This window comes from Apodemus sylvaticus, chromosome X (genome assembly GCF_947179515.1).
Source record: "Apodemus sylvaticus chromosome X, mApoSyl1.1, whole genome shotgun sequence".
NCBI lineage: Eukaryota > Metazoa > Chordata > Mammalia > Rodentia > Muridae > Apodemus > Apodemus sylvaticus.
Window position 1 is genome coordinate 127,470,471 of NC_067495.1, and position 27,427 is coordinate 127,497,897.

General features: G+C 42.1%; 2 protein-coding genes across 8 annotated transcripts in view; one reads left to right on the forward strand and one right to left on the reverse strand.

Annotated features, from left to right (window-relative positions):
• Positions 1 to 1,894: 1,894 nt before the first annotated feature.
• Rab33a (RAB33A, member RAS oncogene family) lies at positions 1,895 to 13,720 on the forward strand. The gene is made up of 2 exons (XM_052170713.1): positions 1,895 to 3,037; positions 13,166 to 13,720. The coding sequence occupies exons 1-2, from the start codon at positions 2,780 to 2,782 to the stop codon at positions 13,619 to 13,621; spliced, it is 714 nt and encodes a 237-aa protein (XP_052026673.1). The 5' UTR covers positions 1,895 to 2,779; the 3' UTR covers positions 13,622 to 13,720.
• Positions 13,721 to 26,727: 13,007 nt separating this feature from the next.
• The window catches only part of Znf280c (zinc finger protein 280C), a 50,493-nt gene continuing 49,793 nt past the window's right edge, over positions 26,728 to 27,427 (reverse strand). For 6 of the 7 annotated variants that reach the window (XM_052170944.1, XM_052170940.1, XM_052170942.1 and 3 more), the window contains 3 exons: positions 27,140 to 27,258; positions 26,960 to 26,996; positions 26,728 to 26,842 (listed from right to left, as the gene is read on the reverse strand). In XM_052170944.1, the coding sequence (XP_052026904.1) occupies positions 26,827 to 26,842; positions 26,960 to 26,996; positions 27,140 to 27,258 (172 nt within the window). In that variant the 3' untranslated portion in view covers positions 26,728 to 26,826. The remainder of the gene's footprint in view (positions 26,843 to 26,959; positions 26,997 to 27,139; positions 27,259 to 27,427) is intronic. The other variant, XM_052170945.1, reaches the window with a different exon arrangement.

A 27,427-nucleotide genomic window follows, 5' to 3' on the forward strand; every position in this document is an offset into this window, starting at 1 on the left:
AGCTGGCTTCAAATTCACTATCTCTCCAGGGCAGGCATTTGCCCTGAGCTAGCCCTCCTAACTTATTATTGCAGTTATTCTTCTATGGGTATAGATCACTAGAGGCATAAGACTTTTTACAAGAAATGATCAACTAACAACTTCTATTATATAGAAACCAGTCTCTTGGAAAACAAAAATATTATACCATGATGGTTTTTGGTATACATAATGGTGGCATTGGATTAGCTAGCTCCATCTCTGGATGGTTTTAATGTTGACTAGTATAATCAATGGTTTTAGAAGGGTGACCCACATGTGTAATAAAGGCCTATAAATACATCTCCAACTCAAGAATAAGATTAAATAGAAGGCTGTATTTTTAATAACTTGAACTTGACTGAGCACTCGCATTCCAATATGCTTATACACACATCAGTCAGATACTGAGCTGTTTTATTTTCCTGTAGAGGAATTTTAATCCAGCAACATGGCTACTCTAGCAAGGGATCACATCCAAAGACCTTCTGGATCTGTGTGATTTGGCTGGAATATACAGATATACCTTTAATCCCAGGAGACGGAGGTGAGCAGATTTCTGAGTTTAAGACCAACCTGGTATAGAACAAGTTTCAGGTAAAGAAAAGGTTAGGTCTAGGCATGGTGGTACCCACCTTTAATCCTAGCACTCAGGAGACAGGCAGACAGATGGAGCCAGAAGATTAAAACAGATTTCCAAGGTTAGCATGAGGCCAACCAGAGCAATACATTCAGAAGCTGAAAGAAGCCATTTTGAATCAGTCAGCTTAGAGAGGAGTTTGGGCCAGAACAGCTGAGTTGAACCCGCCAGCCAGAATTCAGAAAGAGCTAGAAAGGGTGCCCTTATTCAGAAGTAAGTCTCAGAGGTTGAACCATTCTGGGCCTACAGTAGAATATACAGAGTGTAGAAGCTTTCAGGACTAGGCTTAAGTCAGCAGACCGAGGCTGTAAAAGTCTCTGAGATGGCAATTATATCAGGTGAACAAAAGTTACTTTTACATTTTTTCCTTAGTGGAAATGGGTTTCATCACGTCGACTCTTCCTGTAGATCAGTCTCATATGCAAAATGGCAGCTCAGGTGTGCTGCTGGCTCCCCTGGTTTTGATGACATTAGCAATATCTTGTATGTTGATGCTAATGGTATATGTTAGTGATACCTTAGCCTGTGAAATTTGAGGGAGATGAGCAAATTCCTAAAACAAACATAAAATGGGTGCTCTTTATTGTATGCAAAACGCTAAGTTGATTTCCTGCAACTTTTAAACCTCAAAGTCACTTTGAGAGAAGGAATATGGGTCTTGACCACGTTGTGTGATGGTTAGTAAGCCTTCGGAAGCTACCCTCTGATAGCTTAAAAAAGTTGTATTCATTTATCATCTTCCAAGCCTAATCTAGGCTTTTGGCAAATTAGACCCAACTACTATGTTCTACATTCACTTGCAGGGGGTGGGTGGACCTTCCTGGGGATTCCAGGTACCCTTGAAACTCCGCCATTCTGAAACAAGAAGTATGGCTCTGTAAAGGGCTCAGAGTATTAAGAATTATGGGGTTTATGCTGTGTCCTAAGTGCCCTCACCTGGGGCTGTAAAGGTTAGCTACAGAAACAAAGTCCCCCTTTGCTGGAACTGTCCCTACTAGTTCCTCCCCCCTCAACCTCCGCCCGCCCTCTCCTAGCCCCTGTACGGCCCTCTCCTGCGGCGGGCCTTCCCCATTGGCCAGCCAAACACAACCGACTGTGACAGCCAATGGGAGCCGCCCTCCTGAACATTCAGAGGGTGGGTGCTCGTGGTGTGATGAGGGGAGGTTGGCGCCTGGTACGCGCCCCCCTCCCTACATCTGGCAAGCCTTTGACAGAAACAGTAACACCCCCTACACACGCACGCCCGTGCCCCGTGTCTACCTCCTTTCAGCTGCGTGGGGGCCCTCTACAAACCATGGCTTTTACTGGTGTCCTGGCAGTGCCCTCCCCAATTCCTTGGGCATCAAAGAGTGCACCTGCTTACTCAGTAAGACTGAATACCTCTTTTTCCTAAGACTTGGTAGGGGGAGGCAGGGAGGCACAGCGACGCAGCTGTCAGTGGCCATGGAGGTGTGACAGAGGTATCTCAGATCCCTGACCCCTTAATGCTGCACCGGACTCGAAACTCTCCTGTGAAGCCTTAGGGTACAGCGCTCTTTGTCCCCCCCAGCTGTGCTCACTGCCCACCAACCCGATGCGCACTGAGTGGGGGTGGGAAGCCTGAAAGCCACCACAGAAGTGGGGACAAGAAGGGAAGGCTGTCCTGAAGTGGTATGTTCCACACTCCTCATCCCTTCCTTGTTGTGCTTAGGCTTTCTCCGTCCAGTGTGTCCCTGGGGTCCGGAAGGGGAGGGTCTAGGCAAAGGCGCGGCACAGCCTGAGCCTGCAGTCCCAGAGCTCGCACACAGACAGGAGACCTCTCAAGGCTGGCTCATTCTCCATTTCTTCTCTCTCAAGCTTTTGTGTCTGTGCCTTTGAGCTGAAAGGAGGGTGCACTAGGGAAGGAGGAGGGGTGCCTGGGGTGAGAGCACCCTCTTCACGCGCGCGCGCGCACACACACACGTTGCCGGTGCACGCACACACGGGCGGACACACACTTCCAGACGCGCGCGAGCGCACACACACACACACACACACACACTCGCACGCACAAAGCTCTCTCGCTTTGAGCGCACTAACGTGGCCGCTTTCTTTGTGTGGAGCCCTCGAGTGGGGTTGGGACCCGGGTCCTGTCCCGGGGAGATGGCGCAGCCCATCCTGGGCCATGGGAGCCTGCAGCCCGCCTCAACTGCTGGCTTGGCATCCTTGGAGCTCGACTCATCGATGGACCAGTACGTGCAGATTCGCATCTTCAAAATCATCGTGATTGGGGACTCCAACGTGGGCAAGACCTGCCTGACCTTCCGCTTCTGCGGGGGTACTTTCCCAGACAAGACTGAGGCCACTATCGGTGTGGACTTCAGGGAGAAGACCGTGGAAATCGAGGGCGAGAAGATCAAGGTGATCCAACTGGTCAGGTCCCGGCAGGGAGGAATCTGGGAGGGGGGTTCCGCCTGAGGTATATTGCTAGTGATAATAAATGACTAGCTTTGGCTGTGTCGCCACCTGCCGAGCTCAAGACCCTGGGCACATCCACAAGCCTTTTAGCTTCTTTCAGGGGCCCATCCCAACCTAACCCAAATTTTCTGGCAAGCCAGGATGGTTGCATTCTTACCCTTTGCCCCTGCCTGACAGCTTTGGCCTGGCAAAGCAGGTTTGAAATTGTCCTCAACCCTAAACGGGAGAGACATCCCTGAACACAGAAAGGCCTGTGGACATCTCTAGTCCTAGTTTTGTGGGATGGATCTCAAAGCACTTTATACATTTTGAGGTCTTTTCTATCTCTTGGGTGCTAATAGGCTGAAAAAAAAAAAGTCACCCTGGCTAAGCCCTGTGACATTAGAGAGGTTGGGAATTTGCGGAGCAGGAACCACTGCTTTATTTTAAATTGCAGTTTCCACTTGAGGTTCGAGCTGACTTGGGATGGAGGTGGAGTGGATGATGGTTATGTCACAAAGCCATGAGCCCCTTTAAAGATTGAGACACAGTCACCTTCTGGCTCTTCATAATCTCCAAAACTTGTTCTTTGGGGGCAGTCCCTCCCAGTTGCTTGCTGCTGCCTCTGGGTTGGATGAAGCGAATGAATGAGGAGCCCGTCACTCATTGTCCCCAGAAGGCCTATTGGGAAACATGCAACAACTTATCTGAGGGTCAGGGGAAGTGCCTTGACACCCTCCCCATAGTTTCCTAAATAGGCCAAGTACAAATATTTTTGTATGCTCCTTTAGTGTAGTAAAAGTAGAAACTCGATAACAACACAGGGTATGCCAGTGTGTTGGGAGGGGGTAGCAGGAAGCAGGCTTTGGCAAGGACAGCTTTGTGTGTCGTAGAAAGCTTCTAAGAAGATACCAGGGCTACTAAACACCAAGTCCTTTAGCCTCATAGCCGGCCTTTGCTTGAGCAGGACCCCAGGGAGGGCCAGAGATGAAGGTAAACTTCTTGCTGGTAAAACAACTGAAGGAGACGCATGTCCTGTCCTGTGTTCTGAGTGACATAGACCGAAGGCCTGGTGAACTGGAGAGAATGACAAAACTACCCCAAAGTGTGCACGATTTCTTGGTGATTAAAATGACTGTATTTTAAAATGACTTCAGCAAACAAGCCAAAGCACTGTGCTTTAGGAAGACAGGTGGAAGATAAGGAGAGATTCTGGGTCTGGGAGATAGTAGCTTCTTTTGAACTTCTGATCTATTTTAGCTCTTCCCAATCTGAGGCTACAGGGATGCCCTTTGAAAGCCACTGCGGGTATCTGTCTTTATCTTTTTCAAGGACTCTTCATGTTGAATGTTTGCACAGGTCAGGGCTTCTTCCTCGACAGTGCCTAGTTTCTTTAATATATGGCTATAAGACGCTGGAAAGTCTAAGACATGATTTTTTTTTAACCAAAGTAGAAATAAATCAATGGATGCGTTTTAAAACACCTTCAAAATAATTCGTGTTTAATGTTATCATTTATTAATGTTAATCAGGTATTACAGTGAGTTGAAGTGTTTCCTGGGCTTAAAAGTTAGAAGAGCATGTTAAATCCCTCTGAAGTCTGAGTGGTGGGGGAAAGGAAGTGCATGGGAGTCTAGGGGGGGGAGGGAGATGAAGGGGGAGAAAGGGAGGAGGAGAAATGAGGGGTAGGAGGTGAACAGTGGATGGAGTCATCAACCAATGGCCTTGGGGAGGGTTTTAAACCATTACCACCCACCACCATCCCTGGACTTAACCAAACTGGCTTTCAAGTATCTGCCAAATATTCTAGACTTTTCCCCCCAGAGGGCAGAGCCTGTGACAGTGTGACTCACTAGAAACAGAGATCAGCACAACGCCCCGTGCAGATAAGTGCTTAATATGAGCTTTGGGGGGAAGATGATATTTCCAAAAGGACAAAGCCTTGTAACACAGTTCAATGAGGAACCTCTGAGGACAAACTGGGCAAGAAACCTCCGGGGAGCATGGGACCTGGGACACGATGAGCTCACTCCCCTGTAAGCTATTGAAACACTAAGGCCAAAGCTGGCAGGTGAGAGACCAGAGTGTCTGTGGGAAGATGGCAGAGCATGACAGCAGGCAGGTGATCAAGGACGACGCAGATTGTGCCTCATGCTTTTCCTGCAAGAAAAAAGTGCCAAAACATGGTTACAGTTAGGGTTGGGGTTGGGGTTGGGGTTAGCCCTAGAGTCCAACCAGCAAGAGTAGGCCATCAGATTCTACGTGAAAGCCCTGGCAGAGGAGTGGTAGAGACTCCTCACTATGTTTTCTCCATTCTAGAGAAGTGTATTACCTCTCCTAGGTTTTGTGTCTGCCCCTCAAGTGGCACCTATGACAATCTCTGCTGGGGTATGGATGCCCGATATTGCTCATTCAGAGGACTCTGCTATTCCGGCTCTAGCTGGATCTGGCGCCTCTGGCCTCCACTAATACATTCACTTGCCTGCACATACTTATATGTAATTAAAACTAATAAAAATAAATCTAAGCAAAAAACCCTTTAATTAAGATTTTAAAATATTTTTAATTTTTAAAATCTACTCTGTGTGTATGTGTGTGTGTGTGTGTGTAGGCACATGTGTTTCACTGAGTGTAGTGGAGTTCAGGGAACAATTTGCGAGTCCTATTCTTTCTTTCTACCCTCTGAGTTTGAGGAATTAAAGTCAGGTCATTAGGTTAGGTGCTGAGTGCTGAACCATCTTGCAGGGTAAAATTGGGATTTTTATTATTCTCCTTTGACAGATAAGGAGACTGAGTTTGAGACAAATGAAATACATTGCCCATGGGTACAGAGATCTTTTGTCATTGCTAGCATTTCAATTGAGACCCAGAGTCCATGCTCTTTATAGTGAGCTCTACTTTAGAAGGCAATATCTAGTCCAGGAGATTTGGGGTGATATACTACCAAGCAGCCAGTCTTATTGTGTCTAGGCTGGACTCAAGGGTATGGTTCAAGGATCAAGGAGCCTTCGAGTTATCTCCTTCAGGTTTGGGGGTGAAGTTCAGTGGTAGAGTGTGTGTTTAGCATATGTGAGGCCTTGGGTTCAGAGCCACTAAATAACTAAAAAAAAGAATTTAAACAAGAAATCTATTTTGCTTGTACTCAGGACACTCAACAGAGTACTCCAAGTTTACTTTTCATACCATGACTGTTGCACTGTGGGCATGAGAATTACAGGTGTCCAGAGATAGAAAAAACCTTAGGGGCAAATCCCCTGTAATCCAAAGTCCTCATTTTAGAGATAGGGAACTGGAGCACAGAGAAAGAAAGAGACTTTCCTAGGGTCAGTCGTACAATGCAGGCCTCCTAATCCCTTTTCCGGTGCTCTTTCTGGATTTCACATTGTCAGGTTCACAAGAGTACACAAGTCCTAAGTCTATTTAACCCAGAAGCTTGTCTGTGCAGGCAACATGGCAGGACACCACGTAGGAAAGCTGGCAGATCTTCCTGATCAATCTAGGAAAGATGGAGACATCTTCCAACTCCCAAAGGAAGGGTGGAGCTTCTTGTAATAACCATTATGCATTATGTATGTGTCACCTAAAGGTTTAGCTAAACCATATTGTGTCTGTCTCAGCCTCAAAGCATCTGAGACCAATGAATAGGGCGGAGGTGGCTAGGCATTGTTGAACCATTCTTGGTAAAATTACAAGAAGGTAGCCCCTCTGTCTAGTTTGGGTACTCCCACAGGCCTCGCACCTCCACTATAGGCAGGCATGGGCCAGACTGCAGAGTTCTTCATCTCTGCTGATCACTGGGGAAAACACCTTCCTGTTCTGTTACTAAGTGCAAGGAGGCTGAGCTCAGTGCTCCTTACAAGCTGCCTGCAGTCAGAATGACATCATATCTGTGGGGGCTTCTAAGCTTCTGTCTTCTGTCAGCCTAATGATTAATTAGCCATCACTGTGTGTTCCTTGTTGCCTTCCCTCTCTTCCTCTCTTCCTCCCATCTTTTCTCTTCCCCCTTTCCCCCTTCCCTTCCCTTCCCTCCCCCCTCTCAGTATGTCTGTTTCTGTTTGTCTGCCTGCCTGTCTGTTTTTGTCTCTGTCCTTTTTATTGCCATGTGTGTCAGGTTTGTGTATCTGTGTATCTTAGATACACATGGGACAGTTTAGTTAATTGATAAAAAAGATTTCTTTTTGACTTTCCCCATCCACCAAAGGTTGTAAATGCTTCTCTCTTGTTTGCGCTTATGTCTTCTGCCATTGGCTTCCAAGGAAAGGATACCCATGGCCCATTTATACAATGATGCCAGCGTGTCCTCTGGGGGGAAAATCCTTAGATCAGCTAAGAGATTGTGTAGGGGATGGAGAGCTGGCTGAAGTTCATCAGGCAGACATGATTCTCAGAAAATGGTGAAAAGGTGCGGTTTCTCTGTGGCAGCTCTCCACACTGTGCCCCAACCCCAACCTTCATCTATCCACCATTGATCTGGGCCTATAGCAAGTTGATGCATCTTTCTCCCTGTCCCACCTCCTGGCTGCCCTTGGCCTGTTTCAGTTTCTAGAGCCAAGCTTGCGAGAATGAGACCCAGTAGATCCAAGGCACAATACTGAAAGTTACTGTTCTTCCAGACACAACAATAACAGCTAAGATTCATTGAGCACATCCCATTTTACAAAAGCTGTTTCTCATATATCGTGTCGTTGGATTGTCCTAGCAACCAGCGAAGCTTGAGTTCCCACTATGGAGACAAGGAGAGTGAGGTTCAACTAAGGAATGACTACTCATGTACTCAGCTGCTAACTAGAAGCCAGAAAGCTGTCTTTCCAGCTGTACACTCTCAGTCAGCTGTCCACGTAGATTCATGTAGTATCATGTAGTGTCATGTACATTCATGTAGTGTTATGTACATTCATGTAGTGTTATGTACATTCATGTAGTGTCATGTACATTCATGTAGTGTCATGTACATTCATGCAGTTTCAGGCCTGAGAGAAAGGAAGACTGCATACAGTTGGCCTTCTGTACTCACAGAGCCCAACTAACTGGGAATAAAATATTTAGGAAAACAAGCAGGGCCTGAGGGTGTAGCTCTGTTGGTAAAGTGCTTGCCTAGCACGTATGAGGCCCTGAGTTCAATCCCAGTACCACATAATCCTGATCCAGTGGGGCATCCTGAAATCCTAGAACTCAGGAAATAGAAGCAGGAGAATCAGAAATTCAAGGTCATCTTTGGCTACATAAGGAGTTTGAGGCAAACCAGCCTGGGCTATGTGAGATCTTGTCTCTAAAACAAAACACACACACACACACACACACACTACATATACATATACATATATGTAGTGTATATATATGTATATTATATATGTGTGTGCATGCATCTGCCCTAAACATACAGAGATTTTTTCTTATTCCATTAGCAATGCATTGTATCGAATATTTTAAGAGATAATTTAAAATATGTATAGGAGGGGTGTACAAGGCACTATGTAAACAGCACACCATTTTCTAGAGGGCATTTGAGCTTCCATGATTTGGGCATCTGGGGGTGCTGGAATCTGTATTACGCAGTGTCGTGCATAGCCGAGGCTCACCACTAAAGCATACCTGCCCAATTGCTCTTACATTTTCCAGATGGGGATGCTGAACAAAAGACTCACATCTAGCACGAAATTTGGACAGAAATTTGCATTGCACTTGGTTTGACTCCACAGTACTCTACTGGCCCTCTGATCTCAGATATCTGGGGATCTCAGATATGTGTAGCTAAGAGGCAAGCCTCTACCATGTCCACTGGGAAGGGAGGAAAGAGAAGAGGGAACATCTACTTTCACTTCCTAGCAAGGGTGAAATGGTTGTGAGGATGTTGAGGACAGGAAAACCTGGATCCCCTGACACAGAGAGCCCGGTCCATGTGTCCAGTGAGCCTGACTGATGTACTTCCCTTTCAAAAGCATTGAAGCCATACCGTTAGTTGTGTTTTCTGCTGGGTGTAGCCTCCTTTCAGGCTTTAGCCCCATCATGGCAGGGGTGTCAAAACTTTGGATGTGATTTCTATAGAGCGGGGAGGGAAAAGTACCTACCCCTGAACTACCAAGCCTCTGCATGACAGCTTCAAGGCTTTCTTTGTAGCTTTGGAAAAGCAGAGGAGGTCTCCAGCAGAGGGGCTCTCCCTGCTGTTGCCAGAACACAATTAGGACACCGAGGAAAAGCCGAACAGCCAACTTTACTCAGCTTCAAACACCTCACACATTCCCACCCGCATGTTCCTGCAGGTATTTTTAGAATCCTGAGCTCATGGTGTTAAAGCATCTGCCACATGCCTGAGGGCCGTTAGGAATTCAGCTTCACTCAGAGGCAAGACTTAAGACTACTGGAGACTGGGAGTGGGAAGCGGAGATCAGGAGCCAAGTGGAAATGATATTCTTGGACTAGGCCTGTTTTCTTCTGCCTGACCTCCATCCCGCTCCCCATCTGCTTTCCTGTTCAGAGCACCATAGAGGTAGAAGAAACTTTTAAAAAGCTATTTTTTTGTCTCTTCTTACAGAAACAAATAAGTCTTTGAGGATTTTTTCATTTTGTGTGTAACCAAAGTCAGCTGCTTTCTCTGAAATGGCTTTGGCCTATACTCAAGTTGTCCAATTGCTGGGAGTTCTCGAGGGTCAGGCCAGTAGTGCTTTTGATCACCACTGCCTCAATGGTGTACAATCTAATGCTGAAAAGCACCGCCAAGTTTAGTCAGGACACAGAGCACACATATGTATTCTAAATGGTACGACGTAGACCCAAAGTGCAAATCCCAAGAAAAGAGAATTGCAGAAGTTAGACAAGATTTGCAGGTGTTGGGGGCGCAGTCGGGGTGGCTGAAGAGATGGCTCAATAGTCAAGAGCTCTGGCTGCTTTTTCTAGAGGTCTGGGGTTTCATTCCCATCACCTCTAAGGTGGCTGATAACCATCTGTAACTCCAGCTCTAGGGAATCTGCCATTTTTTCTGGCCTCAGCAGGCACTGTATACACGTGGCGAACAGACATACATGCAGGCAATATATTCGTACACATAAAATATAAAGAAAGAAAGAAAGAGAGAAAGAAAGAAAGTCTTTAAATATTAAAAAGAAATGTTTGAACCAGGCATGGTGGCGCATGCCTTTAATCCAAGCACTTGGGAGAAAGAGGCAGGTTCATCTTTGAGTTCAAGGCCAATCTGTTACATACAGAGTGTGTTCCAGGACAGCCAGGGCTACCGAGAGAAATCATGTCTCGAAAAATGTCCTCTCCCTCCCTGCCCCCAAACTGAGGATGATAGAGGATGCACAAGCTGAGTCTTCAAGAATGGATGAACCAGGGAACTGAAGTCACAGAGAAAGACGTGGCTGAGTAGGCTGAACTAGGTCAGATTAAGAAAGACTGAAATACTTGCATTTGACATGACAAGCAGTAGTTGTTCTGAAGAGGTAGATACAAGCAGGGATTTAGGTGACTTAGTGTGACAGTAGCCCTCAGGGGGCAATGGAGTGGGGGCATCCAGAAACCAAATGAGTACTAGAGTCCACCAATAGGGAGAAGAGAGCCTGACCCAGGGTCCATCCAAATGGAAGGCGAAGGTGGTAACAAATTACACTCCAACACTTAGCAGGCTGAGCCAGGCTATCACTGCGCTTCTGTCAACGAGAAATTCAAACAGAAGACGTAAAAACAAATGCTTTATTAGAAGATCTTGGAGGGTGAAGGAGAGTCTTGACAATGAAAACTGATGTTCAGAATGATCTTATAAGATCTTTAGTCAGCAAAGAGATCCGGCTATATTGCAAAGATTATACTCACTGGTGGCTAATTCTGTATAAAGACTACATACTTCATTGGAAAATCACAGTAGTGAAATTAGTGGCCATAACAAAATTTTGTTTCTTAACTGAGAATTTTATAGGGTCTTGAGATCATTATTCTGAGCATGAATGTCTGTTGTCCCAGACCTTGCATACATAACAGAAAATAAAATTGGACTTGAATGTATGTTGACTCTAGTAACTCCCTGGGAATCATGTCTGCACATATGCTACTGATACCAGATTTTTCTCTTCATAAGTTGGCCTTTATCCCAAAAGCCAAGAAGCAGAAGAAAAATAGATCGAATTAATTATCTTTTACATAACAAGAAGTGAATTTAAAAATAAATAGAAAAAACAGGCATGGTGGCTCAAACATGGTGGTAATTCCAGCACCAGGTTGACTGAGACATGAAGATCATGAATTTGAAGTCAGCCTAGATTACATAATGAGATTGCTCCATGGTGAGGGTTTAAACACTAATTTCACTTTTCTGGTGGGAGGAAAGCAGGCTTACATATAGCCCAGGCTTACCTCCAGTTTGCTTTGTAGTTAAAGCTAGCTGGACTCATAGTGTTTCTTGTAATGCAAAGTTAGGTAAGAGGGTGCATGTCTATAATCCAAGAGCTCAGAAAGGTCAGGCAGGAGGATCACTAGTTTGGGGCTAGCTTGGGCTGTATAGCAAGTTGGAAGTCAGCTTGAACTATATATACATTAAGACCCTGTCTCAAAACAATGGAAGCAAAATAACCAAAGAAAATAAATAAATATTTTCTGAATTTGAATAGCCATTACCATTCTGATACATACAATTCTAGACTTCTACAAATATGCTGTATGTTTTTGGAAATTGAGACTTTATCATATGAAACAGATTTAGGACTGCTTAAAAATTGAGCACACCAAGCCCTGAAATGTTCTTTTATATGTTTCCTCTCTTTCTCACTTTGTCTCTTAAAAGACCAGAGTCTTTTAAGACAGGGTTTTGTCGTGTAGCCAGGCTGGTCTTGAACTCTCAGCAATGTTTTTGCCCAACTCGTGTGGATTGCAGGAAGTTCTGTAGTTGCGGGTGTGAACTGGGGCAAGCATTACTGTGTATGTAAGCTATTCCTCTCCTAGTGAACACTGTTTTCCTTTGGGAACAATAACACTGTGATGAAGGTATTTTCACAGAATTTGAGAGCATCTTTTCAATGCTGTTTGTATAATCCTGAAAGCAAGATTATAGGTCTTAAGAGTCGTGAACATTTTAAAGATTATTGATAAAATTGTCATATTGCCCTCCAGAAAATTTGACAAATATGGGTACTATTTCTTATTAATTTTTAGAAGATTCATTGTTTTATGTGTATGAATGTTTTGCTCGCATATATGTGAAGTATGCTATGTGCATGCCTGGGGCTGGCCAAGGGCAGAAGAGGGCAGCTGTCAATTAGTTACCTTGTGGGCACTAGGAATCAAACTTGGAACCTCTTCAACAAGTGCTATTAACATTGAGCCAACTCTCCAGCTCTTGAGTACTATTTTTATACTACAATCCTTTAAACTTTTCACCTCAGTATTTTCATCCAGAAAACAAACAAACAAACAAACAAACAAACAGCAAACTATAAAACTTCTCTCTGGGGTCCATATTGCTAATGTCAAGAAGTACTTGCTATATCAGGACTCATAACCTCATTTTCTAATGCTTTAAAGAATATGCATTTATTTATTTATTTATTTATTTATTTAATTTTCGAGACAGGGTGTCCTATCTCAAAATATTTTCAGAATTTGAATAGCCATTATCATTCTGATATATACAATTCTAGACTTTTCTTTCTTTCTTTTTTTTAAAGATTTATTTATTTATTATATGTGAGTACACTGTAGCTATCTTCAGACACCCCAGAAGAGGGCATCAGATCTCATTACGGATGGTTGTGAGCCACCATGTAGTTGCTGGGATTTGAACTCAGGGCCCCAGAAGAGCAGTCAGTGTTCTTAACCGCTGAACCATCTCGCCAGCCCCAATTCTAGACTTTTCTACAAATATGTTTATGTTGTATGTTTTTGGAAATTGACACCTGATCAAATGAAACAGATTTGGGGACTGCTTAAACTTCCCTTGTTGTCAGTAGACCAGGCTGGCCTTGAACTCACAGAGATTCATTCATCTCTGTCTCTCTGGTGCTAGGATTAAAGGCATGTGCCACCACTACCCAGCTCAGGTTATGCTTTTTCTCTTCAACTTTTGTTTCCTTTTCTGATTTTACATCATATGGATCTTTGTTGCAGGTTCAGGTGTGGGACACAGCCGGACAAGAACGCTTCCGTAAAAGCATGGTTGAGCATTACTACCGCAATGTGCATGCCGTGGTCTTTGTCTATGACGTCACCAAGATGACCTCCTTCACCAACTTAAAAATGTGGATCCAGGAATGCAATGGGCATGCTGTGCCGCCCCTCGTGCCAAAGGTGCTTGTGGGGAACAAGTGTGACTTGAGGGAACAGATCCAGGTACCCTCCAATTTAGCCCTCAAATTTGCTGATGCCCACAACATGCTCTTGTTTGAGACATCAGCCAAGGACCCGAAAGAGAGCCAGAATGTGGAGTCGATCTTCATGTGCCTGGCTTGCCGACTGAAGGCCCAGAAATCCCTCTTGTACCGTGATGCTGAGAGGCAGCAAGGCAAGGTGCAGAAACTGGAATTCCCACAGGAAGCTAACAGTAAAGCTTCCTGTCCTTGTTGAAACCAAATGGTGTAAATACTTGAGAATTAGCACTGGAGGGTTTTTCTTTTCCTTTTTTTTTTTTCTGTGCCTGCATAATAATGCTTACACCTGCTTGTTTCCATACAAACTAATATCAAAATAAAATTTGTATAGATTATCAAGTGGCTTTGTGTCTTGCTTTCTTCCAGGAAGACTTTTTTTTTTTTTTTTTTTTTTTGGAGTGCTGACACTAGGCGCCAGGGCCTTGCATCTGACAATAAAGAGCTCTGTCACTGAGCTACACCCCCACACATGGAGGAGGCTTCTGGCAGTCAAAAGTCTTTTTGCATGTCTGTTTGCATGTTTGTTTTCCTCCAAGACAGGGTTTCTTGGCATAGCCCTGGCTGTCCTGGAACTCCGTTTGTAGACCAGGCTGGCCTCGAACTCAGAGATCCTCCTGCCTCTGCCTTCCAAGTGTTGGGATTAAAGGTGTGTGCCACCCTGAAGTCTTGAGAGGAGATATGGATTTAACATTTGCTGTATTTCCAAGGTGTATGACTTGGATGTCTTCCTTCCTTTTCTAAAGTGTAAAAACAGACTGCTTCACAATCGTAGTTCTTTCACAAAAATTCCATTCCCCACCCATTTCATCCTGAGAAGTTGATGTTTGTTCCCCGTGGTCTAACAAATACATATTAGGCAAAGAATGCCATGGAATATGTATCACAGGAAGACACATCCTGTCCAAAGGCCCCATGACCCAATTACAGAATAATGCAATTACGTAGAAACAAGAATTCAACAGCAGGGACTGGTGAGATGGTACAGTGATTAAAAGCACTTGCTGTTCTTGCTGAGGATCCAGGTTCAATTCCCAGCATCTACGTCATGGCACACAACCGTGACTCCATTTTCAAGGAATTCATGCCCAATTGTGATCTCCTCTGACACATGCTACACATACATACATTCAGGTAAAACACTCACATACATAAAATAAATCTTTAAAAAATAGTAAATTAAACTGGGCAGTGGTGTGCACACCTTTAATTCCAGCACTCAGAATGCAGAGGCAGGTAGATTTCTGTGACTTCAAGACCAGCCTAGTGTACAGAGCAAGTTCCAGGGTAGCCTAGGGTTGTTAACCAGAGAAACCCTGTATAGAAAAACCAATCAAAAAGAATCAGACAATAGTGAGTATAGGGTTATGTCGTAAGAATATAGAACACGGGCTGGAGGGATGATTCAGTGGTTAAGAGCACAGGCTGCTCCTCCACAGGTTCTGAGTTCAATTCCCAGCAACCACATGGTGGCTCACAACTATCTGCAGTGGGCATCTGATGCCACCTTCTGGTGTGTCTGAAGACAACAATAGTGTGCCCACATACATGAAATAAACAAATAATTCTTAAAAAAAAGAATGTAGAACACTGTACAGTTAACACCAGTGACTGGTCCTAGAAACATAATTGTATTTACCTTTTAAAAATTATATTTATTTATTTGTGTGTGGGGAGTGGTGAAGTGTGCCAGTATGTGTGTGGAAGTCACAGGACAGCCTGCAGGAGTTGATTGTCTCCTTCCTTCTACCAGGTGGGTTGCAGCATTGAAACTCAGGTCATTAGACCTGACAGCGAGTACTGTTACCCATTGAGCCATCTCTCCAGCCCATGAATTTATTTTTTCATGTTAAATAAAAGTAGGGTATTTGGGGTGCTGGAGAGATGGCTCAGTGGTTAAGAGCACTGACTGCTCTTCCAGAGGTACTGAGTTCAAATCCCAGCAACCACATGGTGGCTCACAGCCATCTGCCATGGGATCTGATGCCCTCTTCTGGTGTGTCTGAAGACAGCTACAGTGTACTCTTCATATAAATAAAAAATAAAATAAATAAAAAATTAAAAAAAAGTAGGGTATTTGTTCCTTTTGGGAAGGCCACTTTACACTCTTGAGCTACCTTTAAGTTTCTCAAGGATCCCAGCACGATTCACACAGTAAAACCACTTGTGTTAATCCAAATCCTTTGGCTACCTTAAGGGCTGTGCAGGGGTGTTAGGATCGATGAACCATCTCAATTGGGAGTCTCTTGAATTAGTAGTTCTCAAATGCTGGTTCAAGCTAACTGTGGGATCTCAATTAGTTACAGTGCAGAGTTCCAACCCAGTTTATCCAGAAGCTCTAAAGTGGGGTTCAGGAATTTGAATTCTTAATATGTTCACAGATGGGCTGGAGAGATGGCTCAGTGGTTAAGAGCACTGGCTGCTCTTGCAAAGATCCTGAGTTCAAATCCTAGCAACCACATGGTGGCTCACAACCATCTGTAATGAAATCTGATGCCCTCTTCTGGTGTGTCTGAAGACAGCTACAGTGTACTTACATATAACAAATAAATCTTAAAAAAAAACTTTAAAAAAATGTTTACAGATGATTCTCTGGTGCCCCCAACTGCCTCTGTGTATAGCTTTCTTTCTTTCTTCCTTCCTTCCTTCCTTCCTTCCTTCCTTCCTTCCTTCCTTCCTTCCTTCCTTTCTTTCTTTCTTTCTTTCTTTCTTTCTTTCTTTCTTTCTTTCTTTCTTTTTCTTTCTTTCTTTCTTTCTTTCTTTCCTTCCTTCCTTCCTTCTCTCTCTCTCTCTCTCTCTCTCTCTTTCTTTTTTTTTTCTTTATTTGGTTTTTCGAGACAAGGTTTCTCTGTTGTAGCCCTGGCTGTCCTGGAACTCACTCTGTAGACCAGGCTGGTCTCAAACTCAGAAATCTGCCTGCCTCTGCCTCCCAGAGTGCTGGGATTAAAGGCGTGCGCCACCACCGCCCGGCTGTGTGAAGCTTTCTTTAAGCTTTCTGGCAAGCTCTAAGAGCAAAAGCTATTTTTCTTGAGCCACAACATTAAAGCCAGCTGTGTGAACAATAGGGGACACTCCGGGTTTCCAGGGAACTCAACTGGGTGAAGTGGATCCTTTCAGACTCTAAGCAAGAAAAATGAAACAGTTTTGGTCATGCTCATTGTCCTTGGGCCGTTTGCCTGAAACTAGTAGGTAAGAGCCTCTTAACTTCAAGAGACTTGGGAAGACTAATCCTGAGTATAAACACTTCCACACTGAGAGCCACTCTAGATGCAAGCGACAAAATTGGCTCTAGGGGGTGGATTGCATGCCTATCACACGCCCCCTGCTGGTGAAGTCAGTGAATGCAGCAAAGTGGTTCTCTGTTAACTGAATAGTTCCTGAATATTTGCCCAAGCAGCAGGAACAAATCCTAGTCCCAACTCAGGCACGTAGACAGCAGAAGCTAGGATATTCTCACAAAAAGGAAATGGCCTGAAGGTGTACTGGGATTACTCCACGTCGAATCGCTCGGGCTTCCCTCTCTGCAGGGAAGCCTGTTAGAACCCATGTCACCTGGGCAAGGGACAGACTCTGAAGCCAGGGAAAGTAACTAGTCCTGTTGCTTTGGGGGCATATTGATTGCCTTTGAGTCAGTGTCTCACTGTAGTTCAGGCTATCTAGGAGCTCATATATGATGCGGCTGTACCAGAACAAGAAATGAATTTATGAGTGGCTCTCATTCTGTGGTTGGTACTTATTTCTTCCACAATAAGTGTTGTGACTTTGCATTGCATCTTAGATGACTAGAAGAAGCTTTAAGCAGAATCATGGGTAAAGAAACCTGGCTGACTTGAGCCTACCCACCAATCCTGCATGGAAATCAAGATACTTCAAATAAAGTGGTACCAGGCAGTGGTGGCACATACCTTTGATTCCAGCATTCAGGAGGCAGAGGCAAGCAGAGCTCTGAATTTGAGGCCAACCTGGTCTACAGAGTGAGTTCCAGAACAGCCAGGGCTACACAGAGAAACCCTGTTTTGGAAAACCAAAAAACAATAATAAAAACATAAAATCAAATAAAGGGAAGCAACTTCCGATACTGTCCTGAGTATCCTTCCAGGGACCTCACTGAATGGAAGCAGACTACTCGACAAAGAGGTTAGTTCTAGTCTTCTTAGTGTGTGGGTTCCTTGGCAAGATTAATGCGCCCAATCCATACAAGAGCTGATTGATAAGATCAATTTTTGTCAAGATCATTGATTTTTTTCAATTAATTTTACATGTACACAGAAATTTTCACAGCCTTGGATTCTGAAAAAATGATCAAAGCATGATGCATTCATACTTTTTAGGTCAAGGACAATAAATCTGTAAAGTAATAACATGTCTGTTTGTTATCTGGACTAGGGTAGTAAATTCTAAGGTTGTCCTTACAGAGATAAGCAGTGGGGATGTATTTGAAGATAAGGGTTAAGTCAAAGAGTTTGTTTCAAGGTCGCTGTAGCCTTAATGACCAGTCTCTTGTGACCAAGGCCTTTCTCAGCTTTGGTTTTTGAAGGCTATCCCTCCAGAAAGAGCCATTATGACTTGCTGTATGTCGAAAGTGCAAGCCAAATGTAAAAAGTTACATGTCCTTTTGGCTTGAAGTAATCAGCTATTAGACTATTATTTTTGCCTTTATGAATCAGTGTGTCGCTCTGTAGCTCAGGTTATCCAGGAGCTCAATATGTAACAGCTTAGGCTGAAGCTCTCAATTCCTCTGCCTCAGTCTCTTGAGCACTGGGATGCTAGGCATGCACTACCACTTCAGCTGCTGGTGTCTAGCATGCGTGAAGACCTGAGTTCCATTTCCAGCACCACCACAAAAATAAAATCAACCCAAACCAAAAAACTCAACCTTCCTGCCCTGCAACCTCGAAAAACCTTTTGTAGTAGGAAGAAAATGATCTAATTTTACTAAAATAAGGCAAGGAAAAGAATGTCTCATGCAAATGTCAGTACTTCCTGATATCATTACTTTCAGAAAGATGTTAACCTAGTGTCTTTATCTATAAAATAGGGTTGGAAATTTTTTTGCTCAGGAATTTTGGAAGATTCAAGGAAGATAACTTTAGCAAAAATACAATTTCTGGATAGATAATTGCATATTGTATTTTCCACATATTGTTGTGTGTTGTTACATTTGAGGGTGTCTTTATGTAACCTTGGCTGGCCTGGAGCTTGCTATGTTACACAGACTGTGCTGGCTACAAATTCATAGAGATCTGCTTGCCTCTCCCTCCCCAGTGCTGGGATTAAAGACCTGTGCCACCACCAACCACTCCCTGGCCCTAAATCAACTTTACAAACTATTTCAAGGGAGGGAGGTGAGGTGAGAGGAAGGAACTGGGAGGGAGGATGAAGGGGAAGTTGCCTTCAGGATGTAAAGTGAACAAAGAACTTAGTCAATAAAAAATATTTCATATTGTCTTTAGGGCATTCTGATCCAATCAATAGAGAGACAACTGTTTAAATAGCCTTCTCATTTACTAACAATTCTTATGTTTGGAGGCTCTGAAGATTTGCTTAATGGTAATATCTCATTCCAGGGCTGGTGAGATGTCTCAGACAACGGAGATGCCCATTGCCAAACTTGAGTTTGATTACAAGAACCCACATGGTAGAACAGACTTCCTAAAGTGTCTCATCGTACACTCATGAACTATATAGCATGTGCACACCCATGCCCATAAACTCATAATAAATGACTCAATAAATGCAATACAATTAAATAAAGACCCCTTCTTACTAGATTATGCAATAATTCATCTAATCAGATAGATTATGATGGAAAACTATGGAAGAGGGAAATGGAGATCATGGTAAAGAACAATCCCAAATATACTTTTTACTTACTTAAAACAAGGGCATTTTACTATTGATATAACATGTTTTAAAAAATTAAAAGCATTGAGTAAATAGCCAAGATTTCTGTAAGTGAATTCCTGGTAATAAGTAATAAAAATTTTTAGAGTAGTGATTCAAGATATAGCACAGAGTAGCCTCAAACTATCCTGCCTCTGCCTCCATCATGCTGAAATTCACCAGCACAGGCAAAATCCTTCTGTTCATGGATTCCCAGGCATTGTCACATGCCTATAATCCCAATACTTGGGAGGTTGAGGCTGGAGGATGAAGAGTTTAAGGCCAAACCGGACAGTGGTGGCACACACTTTAAATCCTAGCATTCTGGAAGGAGGGGCAGGCGGATCTTTGTGAGTTCAAGGCCAGCCTGGTTTACAGACTGAGTTCCAGGACAGTCAGGCTACAAAGAGAAACCCTGTGTCAACAAACTACCACTACCACCATCACCAACAACAAACCCAAAACCAACCAAGGACACAGCAACAGCAACAGCAGTAGCAGCAGCAACAACAATAACAACAACAAAAACAAAAGTTTGAAGCCACACCTCTGCTAAAAGACTAGGTATATAACTAACTCCTTAGCATAGGTTAGCATAAGCTTTGAGTTCAATCTCAAGCACTGCAAAAAAACAAAAAACAAAAAAACCCCACAAAAACAAACAAACAAAAAAAAAACATTATTTTCCTAAATGTAAGAGGAACATTTTTTCCTAAATGTAAGAGGAAGGTTTTTTTCCTAAATGTAAGAGGAAGGTTTTCTTCCAAATGAGATAGGATTCTATAATGTTTTTCAGAAAGGTAGTATTATCTTTTTTTTTTTTTTTTTTTTTTTTGGTTTTTTTTGAGACAGGGTTTCTCTGTGTAGTTCTGGCTGTCCTGGAACTCACTCTGTAGACCAGGCTGGCCTCGAACTCAGCAATCCGCCTGTCTCTGCCTCCCAAGTGCTGGGATTACAGGCGCGCGCCACCACCGCCCGGCAGGTAGTATTATCTTAATTTTTAGGTACACATCTCTTTTTCTCAGCCATCTAGAGGAAGATATAATTTATGTATGTCCCCCCTGGGAATTCAAGGCCAGTCTGCTCTACATAGTAAATTTCAGGCCATCTAAGGATACATAGTAAGTCTGTTTCATCCCATCCCACTCCATTCCAAAACAAACAAACAAACAAACAAAAAACCAAACACAAACAACCACAAGCAAAACAAAATCCTCCACTGAGCAGCATTATATTGCAAGACCTGGGAATGATAAATAAAAGTTATGAATAGCCACAGTACTTATGAACTGCTAGATTTCATTGGCATGTATATTCCAGTGTCACTCCTAAGGATTAGTAGTAGTAGTAACAGTAGTTAACACACATTACCATTATTATAAGGCCGTTCTCTAAACGCTCCACCACACATGACAAATATATGTCATATATGGATATATATCTACACATGTGTATATATGACATACATATTCATTATAAATGATTAAAACAGTAGAAGTTCCCACTCGTTAAATACAAAAACTAGTAAGAGCAAGGCTACTGAAAGACACTGAGTTTCAGAGAACTAAGGTATATGAGGTTAGAAATAGGTATATGAGGTGTTAAGAATAAGTTCCTCACAATTTAAGGAAAAGTAAACCCAAACTCTTTATAAAAGGAGACAATATGACTGGCTAGTGAGCAGACTCAGTGGTTAAGAGTACTTGATTTTCCTGCCTAGGACCCAGGTTCAGCTCCTAGCACTCAGAGAGTATGATTTACAATACCTCTAACTTCAGTTCTAGTGGTGCTGATGCTGATACTTCAAGGCACCTGAATACACATGGAATATGTGTATACATATCATGGAGTGTGTGTATACATACATATATTATACACATACACATACACACATACATACATATATGCAGGCAAAATACCCAGATGTATCAACATGTTTACACACACACACACACACACACACACACACACACACACACACACTCCACTTACTTTCCAGATATGAAAGAAAACATGACAGTTTTCTGAGTCTGACTTAACACAATGAGCTCCACTCATATCTACTTCCCTGCAGATGACACAATTACCATCGTCTTTATGACTGACAAAAACTCCAGAGCACATGCACCACTCTTTCTTTACTCATTCATTTCCCCACTCACCTGTTAAGGAGGGTCTAGGTCCTTCACATCCAGACAATTGCAAATGGACCAGCAACAAATAGACATGCAAGAAGTTCTGTAATATGCTTACTCAGAGTCCTTCAAGTATCTAGCAGAAGAGGAGATGAGTTATGTGGTACTTCTCCTTTAGTTTTTTGGGGGAACCTCACCGAGAGTTCCATTGTGGCTTCATGAGTTTACATTCTTACCAGTGGTCTGAAAGTGTTCTCTCCTTACAACCCTATGATGATGGCCATTCATAGACTGTGTGGCAAGATAGAAAGTCAATGTACTTTAACTTTGCCTTTTCCAGATGGTTAAGGGTGTTGAGCACATATTTTTTGGTATTTATCAGCCATTGGTATATCTTTTAAGGAAAAGATACATTATTTATTGTGTGTACACATGCCACGGCACGTGTGTAGAGGTCAGAGGACAACTTGTAGGTGCCAGATTCCTCTTTCCATCTTGAGAGTTCTAAGGACCAAACTCAAGTTTGTCTTGGTGGCATGACCTTTTCTCACTGAGCAATCCTAACAGCTGTATTCTTTCTTTAAAATTAAGACATTTTAAAAAAACCTTTTATTTACATTCCAAATGTTGCCCGTCTTTCCAGTCCCCCTTCCCAGAGTTCTTCACCTGCTCCTCTTTGCCCCTGAGAGGGTGCTCCCCCTCCTACTACCCTTGGGCATTCCCCCTTTCCTGGGGCATCACCTTTCTACATGATTAGGTGAAACCTCTCCCACTGAGGCCAGACAAGGCAGGCTTCAGCTGCATATGTGCTGGGAGGAAGTGGGTGGGAGGCTTGAACCACCCCGTGTATGCTCTTTGGTTTTTATTTTATGTGTATTGCTGCTTTTCCATGTCTGTGCATCACATGCATGTAGTTACCAAGGAGGCCAGTAGAGAGCATCTCTACTGATAAACCATCTCTCGACTTCTTTTGAGAAATATCTGCTCAGTTGACTGATTTGTTCCAATGTTTGTATTTCTGTCACTTGTTTGGTAGGTCATCACATCACTCTGCTTCATTTGCTGCTTTGCAGAAACTTTCTAATCTCATGTAATCCTTTTATCAATTCTTACAACCATTTATTGAGCTGTTAGGTATTTCCCAAGTCTTTGTTGCTTCCTTTACTGTGAAGCACCTAAGACTTATTTACTTCTATTACGTTTGCTGAAGAAACCAAAGAAGTCCAACTATGTGTTGTCAAAATGAGGGGCAAGAATCTAAGACTCTCCTGTTTAGTAATTATTGGGTTTTTAAGATAGGTTTTCACTGTGTAGCCCTGGAACTTGTTTTGTAGACCAGGCTGGCCTTGAACTCAAGAGATCTGTCTGCTCCTGCCTCCTGAGTGCTGGGACTAAAGGTGTGCCACCACCACTACCACCCATTTAGTGATAATTTTTCTTGTATTTTCTTTTAATTCATTTAATATAAGTACAATAGCTGTCTTCAGACACACCAGAGGAGGGCATCAGATCTCGTTACAGATGGTTGTGAGTCACCACGTGGTTGCTGGGATTTGAACTCAGGACCTTCAGAAGAGCAGTCAGTGCTCTTAACCACTGAGGCACCTCTCCAGCTCAAGAGATTATTATTTTTTTTTGGGGGGGGGGGGACAAGATGTCTATCTTCCTTCCAAAAGAACTACAGTTAAAAACAATTGATACAGCCAGCCAAGGGAACCTTAGGATCATTAGGCCAATTAAAACCCAGACAAGGATAAGTAGAATCTGATTAGTCTTTGTGGCAGTTTGAATTAAAAATGGTCCCCATGGGTCCATAGAAGTGGCACAATTAGGAACTGTGGTCTTTGGTAGAATAGATGTGGCCTTACAGAAGTGGACACTTACTTGACATCTCAGATGATCAACCATGCTGAACATGACAATCATTTCCTAGTGCTTTCCTAGCCACATGTAGAACTCTCTGCTCCTTCTCCAGCACGATGCCTGCCTGCACACTGCCAACCTTCCCACCATGATAATAATGACTAAACCCTTGAAATGTTGAGCCTGCACCAGTTACATGTTTTTCTTTATGAGACTTTCTGTGGCCATTGTGTCTCTTTACAAATATAGAAACTTTAACTAAGACAGTCTACATATCCCTGTCAGGAGCTATATTCAGAACTGGAAGTTTGTTCATAAGTCAGCTAGGAGATGATGTGGTCTTTAGAAACACAGGTACATGAGTAAAGCACCAACAGAATGAACTGTTCTAATAGGTTTCACATTCTTTGCATTAATAAATTAACATTTTCTTGAACTTTCAAAGTCTTGTATTGTAGCTATATATACTATTAGCTGTATAAAAAGACTTCTGTTCATTCTGAATCCTGTATTCAAGTTTAAATCATTTAACAAGCCACAAACTATTTAGTATATTACTTTCTTTTTCCCTGGGCACTGGTATTATCCCTGTAAAAGAAGGGGATGAATTAGATGAACTCACAATTCCACTAGCTTCAGGGGTCTCCAAGAACACAATACATTTCCTTTATAAATGGCAAAGATGGGAGTTAAACAATCTCTGAAAATTACACAAAATAACCCACCTTTTTATCTTTCTTCCCTAGGACTATTTTCTATCCCTTTAATCTTTTTGATGGTAATGAACTGAAAGTAAACCAGTTGTACTTCTTATTCAGTTGGGGAGTGCAAGCCACTAAGCTGCTTCATGCAATGGCTATATCAAGCTGAAAAAACTTAGAACAGCCTGAAGAAAACGGAAGAGTGTCAAGATAAAACTCTTTACTACCAAGGAAAACTTATATAAGCAAGCTTATACTGATCACCTGAAATGTAAAGAAAAGTTAAAAAATATTACAAGACACAGAACTTTAAGAAACAGAGTCCCATGGGATAGCAGAAAGCCATATTCCTGACTTAAACATAGACCAAGAATGTACTTATCCATATTTTTCAACTATGTTAGAAGTTATTTCTTGGTAAAAGTTTAACACTTAAAAATTGGGATTTCATTAATACTGTTAAAAACAGGATGTTTTAAAAATTGAGTGGTAAAACAGTAAAACTGACCAAAAAATTCCTTGTGTTAGGTACAGAAATAAAAGCCTAGAGCATCACCGAAGTCACTACTTCAAAATAAAACAATCCCAAAGATTTTTGAAATACTATTGGTAGCAGGTATCAGTATGAAAATTAACTTTGATTATGGTTGCAAGGAATACACTAGATAACAAGTGACCACTTGCTAGCTGGTTTTTTTTTTTTTTTTTGGTCCAGTCATGGTGACACACACCTTTAAATCCAAGACATCCAGGGCTACATAGAAAATTCTAGGGTTTTCAAATTTTCTTTTATTTCTTATGTTTTATGTGTGCGGGTGTTTTGCCTCCACGTACATCCATGTACCACATGTATGCTGACTGCTCGCAGAGGCCAGAATAAGACATCAGAATCCCTGGCACAGAAGTTGCAGATAGTTGTGAGCTACTATTGGGTGCTAGTAATTAACCCTGGGTCTTTGGAAGAGCAGCCAGTGTTCTTATCAGCTGAGCCATCTCTTTAGTCCATCTTTTGCTAGCTTGTAAAATAGTTCACATTAGTAAAGTATAAACAGTGAGCTTTTAAGGGTACTTAAGGAAACAGAACAAGATGTAGTCAACAGATAAAGATCTTAGTTAATGGACAAAGCAGACAGTCTTCTATGTGAGAAGGAAAATAATTCTTGTTAGATGGTATAATCTTTAGGTTTTTATTTCAATTTATTTATTATAAAATAATTCCCAAGAGTGTTTAACAATACAAATTTTATTAAAAAAATAAGTAACATCAAAACTGTTCAGAAAAATCTATATTTGATGTAACCAAAATAAACAAACACCAACATAAAAAAATATACATCTCTCTCTATATATGTGGGCAAGAAACAAGTGCATTTTTGGTCCCAATATTTTTTGAATATATTATCTTCATCTAAGGAATTACATTAATGGCTAAGAGGATAATTTCTAAGTTAATAGAAATGTAACTTAAAACTTCTTTTAAGATCTGTAAGCGCGTTTTTTGTTCTTTGTCTTCATTTCCTGACCACTAAGATGTTATGATAGTCCCAAGATAGAGAGAACATATATTAATGTCTAATGAACTGAAAAGATACCAATTATGCTTTTAACTCCAGCACTTGGGAGGAAGAGGCAGGCAGAAATCTATGAGTCCAAGGTCAGCCTGATCTAGCTAGTGAGTATCAGGCTAGCCAGGGCAATATAACAGAGACCATGCCTCAAAAACAAAAATTAAAAAAGGAAAGGAAAAAAAGAGAAACTAATAGGTAGTTGCAGAAATAGGCAGAGAGTTTTAAAGAAACTTCTTGGCATTTTAAGCAAATGCAAAAGAAGAGAATTAAGCAGACACTGCAAATGCAGATAATAAATCTGGTGAATGACAAAAGTTAAGCTATTAAAATTTAATTTTTCAAAAATTATTAAACACTAGAATTGTCAAAGACTTGTGGAATGGTGGCTAAAACTTTAAATGATAACATACATAGCTTACTTTGGAGTCATAACTTCACAAGCTTCGTTTTTCCAAGAACATGAATGCAACCTTCACTCACTTGATGGGCTTTCATAATTAGAACAAGCTCATAAGCTTACACTTAAGAACCAAAGCCCTCAGAGAGAAGTTGTGCTCAAATCTATTTGGTACACTTTGCTGGCATCAATGGCCAGATCGCTATCAGCCTCATGGAAGGCCAGTCGGGTAGGAAAGGACTCTGCCTAAGAAGTGATAAAATCCTAAGGCCACATATTGAAGCAGGTCTCACAGTCATTAAATCACATTCCTTGGAAAGAGAGACCAGTCATCAGTTGTGTTCATTGAAGGGGGACATTGTCCAGCAGTACACTGGACATTTATTTTTTGAAATTTCTGTGTTGCTTTTGCATCTGAAAAATAAATCAATGACATAAAAAGAATGAAGGAATAAGACAGCTATCCAATCACCAAGACTTATAAGAAATTAAGAAGCAGACAAAACGGAAAAAAAAAGAAACCGGACTAGCTATACCATTTAACACGTAATATTCAGAAGGCAAGTACAGCCGAGAAAAATACAAAATACCTGAAACAAAGTAAGAATAGACTACAGCAACTAAAGTTCCCTCTCCAGAGCCAACTGGAGAGGAAAAGCACATGTTAACATAGGTTAACCTGACACCAAGATAAGATGGAATAAGGATCTACTGCCATTTGAAAGTTGGAAGGAGCGAAATAATGAGAGCCAGTGCTGTGAATTTTAACTGCCTTTATGAAAACATTTCATATCGTTGAACTTAGGAATTTCCAATTTGTCTTGCTTCAGGTTGTGTGGGCTTCATAGAGCAGGAATCTATTTGAATGTGCCACTTTAAAACAAAAACAAAAACACTTTAATATTTTTCATTGCTATTAGTGATTCATTTAAAAATTGCAACAGTGCTAAAAAAATCTATCAAATTGTGCAGAATGAAAATTAGACTTACTGAGAGGCGGATTCAGGCGTGTCAGTTCTTTCAGTGACTGAAATCAGAGAAGGCTTTATGTTTATAAATGTAATACACGATGACTGAGTATCAATTTAATTTTCAGGAGCTCACACTGTGATAGAGAGAAAGGACTAGCCCATAGATCATAAATTCAAAGTAACAGACACGTGTACATACCATTTTCTATTATAACTTGGCAAGTGTGGGTTTTACGCTGATTTAAGTGTTTAGCCATACGGTCTAATCCAGAACTATCGGCTAGGAAGTCACACTTAAGACACACTAGAGTGATGCCCCTATGAAAAGAGAAGACTAATAAGACAGGATCGTATGTGGAAAGCCATGCATAAATTCACTAACTCTTCTCCTGATTTTTATTTTACGTGCTATCACTGTCATTCCCCAATTTTGTTATAAATACGATCTACCTAATACGTTTCTCAAAGGGTTGGGGTTGTAGGCAGT